The sequence below is a fragment of the Bombyx mori genome, chromosome 12 (genome assembly GCF_030269925.1).
Source record: "Bombyx mori chromosome 12, ASM3026992v2".
NCBI classification, from domain to species: domain Eukaryota; kingdom Metazoa; phylum Arthropoda; class Insecta; order Lepidoptera; family Bombycidae; genus Bombyx; species Bombyx mori.
The window spans coordinates 2,300,722-2,309,373 of NC_085118.1; the positions used below are offsets into that span (position 1 = coordinate 2,300,722).

At 36.0% G+C, this 8,652-nt stretch overlaps 3 protein-coding genes across 3 annotated transcripts in view; 2 read left to right on the forward strand and 1 right to left on the reverse strand.

Annotated features, from left to right (window-relative positions):
* LOC105842124 (putative fatty acyl-CoA reductase CG5065) overlaps positions 1–1,138 on the forward strand; it is a 39,938-nt gene extending 38,800 nt beyond the window's left edge. Inside the window, exon 21 of the mRNA XM_062671601.1 lies at positions 70–1,138. Within this exon, the coding sequence (XP_062527585.1) occupies positions 70–310 (241 nt within the window). The 3' untranslated portion in view covers positions 311–1,138. The remainder of the gene's footprint in view (positions 1–69) is intronic.
* LOC101738856 (uncharacterized oxidoreductase SERP2049) lies at positions 503–1,105 on the forward strand. Its single transcript, XM_004929486.5, has one exon. The coding sequence runs from the start codon at positions 503–505 to the stop codon at positions 1,103–1,105; it is 603 nt and encodes a 200-aa protein (XP_004929543.1).
* LOC101745969 (uncharacterized) lies at positions 1,133–4,431 on the reverse strand. The gene is made up of 3 exons (XM_004929372.4): positions 4,121–4,431; positions 2,007–2,140; positions 1,133–1,308 (listed from the first exon to the last, which is right to left on the reverse strand). Exons 1-3 carry the CDS (start codon positions 4,374–4,376, stop codon positions 1,153–1,155), a joined length of 546 nt encoding a protein of 181 aa, XP_004929429.2. The 5' UTR covers positions 4,377–4,431; the 3' UTR covers positions 1,133–1,152.
* Positions 4,432–8,652: the final 4,221 nt, after the last annotated feature.

The window sequence follows — 8,652 nt, forward strand, 5'->3', positions numbered from 1 at the left end:
TTTAGGACACACTGCAGATTCGATCAGACGCTTAAATTTAATTTATTTAATTCGATTTTTCATTCGCAGGTATACAAAAACACAGAAGAAAGTAATACATTTAAAAGAAACACTGAGTTTTTTTCTGAAGAATTCATGGGTAATTGAATGCGAAAATACTAGGAAACTCTTTAGATCTCTATCATTGGATGATCAAAAAAAGTTTCCCTGTGACCCCGTTAACATTAACTGGAGAAAATACTTAGAAGACTATCAAAAGGGCATCGAAAAGTTTTTGTGCCAGGAAAAAGTGGGGCCAAATAAACCTTAAAATGTTTGGATTCCGTTTCTGAAAAAAAAACATCTTTATCATTACCGAATGTATGTGTGTTATCATAATTCCATTAGATTGTAATTTATCTAATCGTTTATCAATTCTATACTGTCAATGGTACGCATCAAATAAGTGTAACATAACATACTTTGTATACAAACATAATTTGTATTGTCATTTACAAATACAATGGAAAATTGTCTAAAGAATAAAGTGGTCATTGTGACTGGAAGCAGTTCCGGTATTGGAGAAGCTATTGCTGTAGAATTAGTATCTCAAGGAGCAAAAGTTGCTATAATTGGTAGAAGAGAACATAAACTGAAATTAGTAGCAGCAAGATGTGAACTAGTTGGTAAAAAGACATTGGCAATCAGGGCAGATGTGACTAAAGATGATGATAGAAGAATGATCATTAAAAGGACAATAAAACATTTTGGGAAGTTAAATGTGCTTGTGAATTGTGCTGGTGTAGCCAAATTCATCAGTATTTTGTCCAATGAAGCAATTGAAATGTTTGATGAAGCTTTGTCCATCAATCTTCGATCCATTGTGCATTTGGTTCATCTTTCGGCTTCATATTTGATTGCAAGTAAAGGATCCATTAATAATATTGGAAGTGTTGGAGGTATCGCTCCGATAGCGTCTGAGAAATTTTCTTACTGTATTTCCAAGGCTGCATTACATCATTTTAAGAAATGTTTGGCTTTAGAGCTGGCTAGTAAGAATGTCCGAGTGAATCTTATTGCCCCGGGCCCAGTGAGAACATATACCAGATTCAAACCGACCACTTAAGCATTTTAAATAAATAAAAAACAATGAGAAATTGCTTATCGTTTAATTTAACTATATAATTTCACAGTAAACTGATAGGATCTCGTTGGTGTAACACTGAGAGTGACGGAGTCTCCACTGCAAGATCCTGAAACTCTGCGGATGGACTTTGCTTCGTCAGCGCTCACCGTGATGCAGCGCATGTCTTGTAGGGAATAGCTTACCTGAAATCATATAAAAGGGTGAAGCTACAGTCATGGCGTACATTCGTGTTGACTACAGGAACACTTAAGTTTATTCTGAATCCTCGGTTTATATAAAATTGTACAAGTTCAGTTCCAAACAACGAAAAACCAACTTTCCATTTGCATGATTTTATTACGAAATGATATTTTTTTTATTGCCCTTTAAGGCGGACGAGCATACGGCCCACCTGATAGTGAGTGGTTACCGTTGCCCATGGACTTGAGAAATGCCGGGGGCAGAGCCAAGCCGCTGCCTGCCGTTAGGTACTCATCCATAAGCCTCGTTTGAAGAAGGACATGTTATAGCGCTCGGGAAACACCGTGGAAAAAAGATCTCTTGAAATGCACTGTTAATGAACGCAGCGACTCTAGGTAGTGGCGAGAAGTGAAGTCATTCAGCAGACTCAGAGGTTCCAAAAATCTCCAGGAATCGTCTGAAGTCTTGCTTGTGAGTGATATGGCTTTGATACAATACTAAAGTACTGAATAAATTCAAGTAATATTATTAATTGTGACTTGGCTGCCACTAGTATTGTTGATGACCATGGTGGTGGACAACACCGCCATTACCACCGTATTCTAAACTGCTATCGAAGGCAATTCGTTAAAATGTCTTCTGGAACTAAATTGTATTACAAATTTACCAAAACTCTTTTAATTAAAGGATAAAAATTTACCTGAACCTGAACTGATTCATCGGAATTCAAGTCACTAATTACTTCATTAACCTCGTTGTAGATCAAATTTGATTCTTGAATTTGTTCACAATCACCGCACTTCCATATACCTTCAGACAAAACTGGCTGTTCACCTGGAAGTAATATTTATTATAATTACAATACAGGTCGACTAATTGAGAATGGGTACAGGAATTTTACGCATCTTTCCAACGAAGAAGTCGTGGTCTAAAGGATAAGACGTCCGCTGCATTCGTCGATCGATGCAACAGTGTTCGAATCCCGCCGGCATCGCTTCAACACGAATGCACCGGACGTCTTATCCGTTAGGCCAAGACGACTACAGACTAGATTTGAGGAGAGCTTGTATCTGTGGGCTCCCTTCCTTTTGTCCCTAGCATTATTGAAGTGCCCGAATGACCGTAGTCACTCACCATTACTTAGGTCATAGGCCGTCTGCTTGTAAAGGCCATAAAAGAAAATCTTGCATAACGTTTATCCTCCGCTGCGAAATTCGCAGATGCTATGACAAACTCTCTGCTCTCTTTCTAATCGTAAAATGCAAATACACCCTATAACTATTGTTAAGAATGTTGAATATATCATATTTTTTTCCATACCTATGCTGATAGCCTTGAGAGGCTATATCAGCGTTACCCTAGCATGTAGGTGAGCTCTCGGGGCTCAAACCAGGAGGTATTGGAAAACAAAACCCTTCTATAGCAACTGGTACAATAAAAATGTTCATCATAGCGACGTAACTGTGATATATTAGAATTCAATGAAAAACTCAAAGAATTTTCCATTTCTTTTTAAACTTTTGAATAAAAAGTTGAAACAGAAAACACTCTTCAATCAAAAATCAATGCTAAAATATTGTCCTACTTTCAATCAATCGACTGTTTTCTAAGATTTGCAGATATAAATTTTAATAGTGAAACGATTTTGATTAACAAATCTAGTGCAAGTAGGGTATTGAGTTCTTACTCAATTCGGTTCAATAGTCAATGTCCTTACATTGACTACATAAGAGCTTATGAGTGAATGAACTGATAATTTCGTCTGTGCTTGAATCCAATGAGAACTTTTGATTATTGAACGAGTTCAATGAACCTTTATTGACTGCTGAAAACACAACTTCTCACGGACACTAATACTCGTAATGCCAAGGCTATTATTACTTACCAAACAAATTACAACTCAACAAACCAATATCGAAAACATTTCAGTTCTTATTGCAATAGGCAAGTAACCGAATTCACAGCGAATAGTGGAGCCAATAGATACTTCATGCGTTTAATATTGAAAATTGATCTCTTAACCGGAAACTATTTCCATTTATTCCCTATTCCTGATTTCACAAAACTAACTTTTACATCACGGTTTTATATTAAACGCTCAATTAGATCAGCTGCGACGTAGGTTCAACGACCTCGTCCTTCCATTTGCTTTAAATTGCTTCTTAATGGACGAGTTTTATTGTTTTGTTTAGTATTTTTGGAAGGAAGTTCCTTATGGGACGATACGGAGGGGTACCCTAACCGGGAAAAAACGTCCGTAACGTAAGATTTTTATTAGTAATGCATACAGTGTACCACTTAACTTTGTAATAACGTACAAATTAGTAATGCACACAGTGTACGACTTAGCTTTGTAATAACGTACAAAAAATAACATATTTTTTATCATTCATTGACCACGATCTCAGAGCGTTCGTTTGCGCAATACACTAACTCTTATGCAAACAACCGTGAATGAAGTGTACCACAATAAATTCGCACGTTACCGAATGACCGTGGGTTGTTGCGAAGCCTCCAGTTTTATTTTCTTTATACCTCGTATAGAACTTAAAATTAATATTTTTATAATAAGGAAATTCGTTCCTATCCGGTGTCCCACGACACCACATATCTTTTTATTTACTTTAGGGATATGGTTAAAATACTATTATCTTTAATCTATTTAACCTGTTACATAGTATTATTTGGCTGCGACTTGGCTATGCCCCTGACATTGCTGACGTCCATGAGCGTCTTTAGCCACTGACCATGCTGACCATTAGGTGGTATGCTAATCTGCCTACACATGCAACACGTAATAAAATAACGATTTACCTTCATCTTCTTCAGCGGACGCAACGAGTCGATCATCGTAGTTCATAAGCATATTAACAACATCGTCAAAATAATCTACATCGGTACAAAACGCACTAGTGACGAACGCTAGAAAGAATAAATATTTGAACATTGTTAAAACAGTTTTCGTCTTTACTACGTGCGTTACTGTGTTCGGTTCGAATTTCACTTTGGAACTTGTACGATTTGTTATTAAGCTACGTTCATTGTCGACATGCGTGACCCCTGATAACATTTGATAGGTTCAATACGTGTTGGCGTTCGTCTCATCGCTCATAATGATTGTGTAACGATCGCCTACATTGTTTTTAAAAAAAATGCGGTTTCATTCCAAAATAATATATTACAGAATTATTTTTAAATTCCGACTCTACATTATAAATGTTATTGGAGAGTCAATGGGTCAGTCGGTGGCATCAGAAAACCGAATTGAAAGAGTATAGTTAGACAGAACTGTCGGCTTCTAATAACCTACACGCAGGTAATGGCGCTTGGAATAACGCTGAAATATTAGAAATAAAAAACGTAACAAGAACCAGTTAATTAATAATGGAGGTGCCTAAAAACGAAAATTTATATTTTTTTTATTTACAAGACTATATTTTTGTTTAGTTCGTAGGGCGTATTTTAAATGGGCCGTGAAACAGTGCCTTCACATTATTATATATTATTTAACATTCTGTAATTCAAAAATATTTTCACTTTCTACGTAAATGAAGTGGGGGGTAAAATTTAGCGTTATGCCAAAGTAACTATTCCACGCGGACAGAGTCAAGGGCAAAAGCTAGTTAGTAATAAAATAAAAACCGTATGCGTAGACGCGAATAATGAGTCTTTGGAAGCTAAAATAAAGACTGCATTTTCCAATATACTTTTAAAATCCTACTTTATTTAAGCATGCACACTATTAATAAAATATAAAACTCACGAAATTACTAAAAGAAAAGATTTATTACTTCCATCCATCAATCTTAGTAATAACGGTGTATTTTCATAATTCTTATCCTTATACCTGACGCGATGGATTTAGCTAAATCTCCGAAATTAAGGCGAACAAGCAACGTTAGAGGGCTCAGGCATTCACGGGACTGTCAACTTTATTGCCCTAGATATAAAGGCTGGTATTTAAGCATAAATATTACGTTCGCCTTATGTAAATCCGTTCCCGGTTTTTTATATGAAATCTCTTGAATCGGCGTGTAACTCGTAAAAGATTTGTTTAACTGCCTTTTTTGGGTATATTGTAAATTAATTTGATGAATTAAATTCTATATAATAAATTCATAGAAGTTGGTTCAAATGATTCATCATTACAATGGAATGGCCCTGTCTTTGTCACTGCCGAAGTCTATGGACAACGTTACTGCGGTAGATATTTCACATCTGGTAGGCCATTGGGCACATTAGGACACTAAAATAAATAATAGTTTAAAAAAACTAACAAGATACGCTTTTATAGAAAATCCAACTCAAAAATAGAAAATTAATCTTAATAAATTTTGAATTAAAAATAGTGTAAGAAAAAATGATTTGATTGTAAAAAAAGCGTGGGGTGCGTGGTATCAGTAGCTATAAATATTTTATGAACAGATATAAGTAGAAGGGTTATTTTGATAATACCCTGAAAAACACCCTACGCTTTTTTACAATAATTTTTTTTTTTCTTACACTATGTTTAATTCAAATTTATTAAAATTTATTTTCTATTTTTTAGTTGGATTGTCTATAAAAGCGTACTTAGTTAGTTTTTTAAAACTATTATTTATTTTTCTTTGTTTAGTTGAATTTCAATTTTTTTTTTTTTAATATTTAATTGTCATCGGTCCTTAATAAGTATACAAAATTTCGAGTTAATCCGAAGTTTTGGAGGGGGTCAAAATCATGTTCAAAGATTCCGTTACAAACATACATACGTCTAAAGCTAACATAACTAACAGCGTATTAAAAAGAATTCAGTCGCATAACCAAATTACAGTGTAACACAAATCCGGTCTCGTAAAATAATTCAGATGAAAATTAAATTGTAATTTTAGTGGGATATCGTTCGCATGGCGTCGCTATCATATCCGTTGCGGTGAGTTCCGGTGCTACAGGCAGATCGTGGGAAATATCGAAATGTAATTTTAATTTTCACTATTAAAGTAGAAAAACGGCTTGCGTTCATTCAATCTATACTAATATATAAATCTACAGTGGTTTTTAGGGATGTTCCGTTATAACTGGAACTGGTGGTAGGACCTCTTGTGAGTCCGCGCGGGTAGGCACCACCACTCTGCCTATTTCGGCCGTGAAGCAGTAATGCGTTTCGGTCTGAAGGGTAGGGCAGCCGTTGTAACTATACTGAGACCTTAGAACTCATATCTTTAGGTGATTTCTCATTAACGTTGTAGATGTCTATGGCTTCCGGTAACCACTTAACACCAGGTGGTCTGTGAGCTCGTCCACCCATCTATGCAATAAAAAAATAATAATAAAAAAAAGCAATAAACGGTACAAATTATGCTTTTGTTATTTTTATTTAAAAAGGATCGAACAGAGCAGACTTGAGTCCGTCTAGTGATAGTTCACTTGATTTTGATTTTTTTCTATTGCCCTTGTAGGCAGACGAGCGTACGGCCCACCTGATGGTGAGTGGTTACCGTCACCCATGGACTTCAGCAATGCCAGGGGCAGAGCCAAGCCGCTGCCTACCAATTACTGATACTAATGATTACTGCTAAAGTGGAGTTAAGCTCATCCTTCCCATGTATACGTCAAAAGGAAACCAATAAATTTTTAGGTAGATATTGAATAGCCAATTTGTGGACCTATTTACATTAGACTCTCGTATAACATAAAAAAGAACCGAAGCTATTACTTATACATTCAAAATCTGAAGTGTTATGTAAATTTTATTGGCACTCTACGATTTAATTTCAATTTTATATCGAGTATCGTGATATTGACGTAAAGACCCCGACCGTTTAATCAAAGGAATTGACGATACTCCACTGGACTTATGAGATACGAATAAATCTTAAGGTTTTTCAAAGAGATTGGCTCGTTCGAATACGTAATTGTCGCATGAAAATGGCTTTAAAGTTAATCCGTAGGCTCTGACAAGATCCGAGAGGGTTTTGACGCGCACTAGTAGAACTTCCATTTGTTTGTTCATATATGCAAGTATAAATGATTTACTTTCAGATTTTCGCTCGTAGCGCCTTTACAACAAAACCCCACAAGATGTTCAGAACCTACATATACATAGGCTTAAGAAAACTATTAAAGAACATCTGTGCAATAAAGCTCACTATAAAGTCAATGATTATCTAGAAGATTGCACAAAGGGGGAAAGAGTTGCACGCTCCGGGCATTTCAATATTACAATAATTGTTACGTTATAATACTCATTGTAAAAATTAATATTAAAAAAAAACTAATATTAAAAAAAGAAAAAAAGAAAAAAGACAATATGCCTGCTGAGTTTCTTGCCAGTTCTTCTCAGGACGGAGGCTAGTTTTTGTGAATTGGCGGTAGTTCTTTTTGACGTTTAACAAGTATCTTCTTTCATTTATGTTGAATAATTTTTTTTTTGATTTGATTTGATTTGAAACAGTAATCAATCTAGATCCCCCGGTGACCGTCCTCGTCGAACCCGTCGCTTGCGACGAAGCACTCAACGAGTGAATTAACCCATAGACACAGCCCACTGAGTTTCTCGCGGGATCTTCTCAGTCTTCTCTGAGTTTCCGATCCAGTAGTAGATTCTGCGAAGCATTGCTCTTGCTAGGGCCAGTGTTAGCAACACTCCCGGCTTGAGCCCCGTGAGCTCACCTACACGTCAAAGAGAAGCTGAAATAGCCTCTCAAGGCTATCAGCATAGGTAGGGAATGAAAGATCTAGATTCTGCCGTAAATTCCGTAATGAAGGGTTGGGCAGTCGTTATACAATAAAACTGAGATTTAGAACTCATGTCACTTGTGGGTGGTGGTATTTGGGTGGCTGATCCAGTACTCACTTAGCATCAGGTGGGCCGTAAGCTTGTCCACTAACCGATACAATTTTAAAATAATAAAGTACTGGACCGTACACAAAAACCGTCCCGAATCTATTTATTTGTATGTGATCATTTAAACGGAAATCAAAATAGTAAACAAATCTGAACTTCTAATCTAACTGTAGCTTTTCTTTAGTAAGCATTACCAAATCGCTCATTGGATTTTTTATTCGATTCCAATTAATATTTAACACATATTTACCTCTTACTGGGAGCATAATTACCATGATTAACACAATACAATTTTAAGAAAATTGAAGTTTGCTCTATGTGCATATTAATATGTTAAAAATAATTTCTTTCTTATCGCACTATACTATAGCGCAAAATAGATATTTTAGACTTTAGCGCCTTTCCATGTTCGTCTTTCCTCTCGTATGACCGTGTATTATTCCGTGAACAATAGAGATAGACAGTCGCAGAGTGGTTTCACGGATGAGAGTTCCCACGCATTGTAGTCGCGAACATTCGCTTT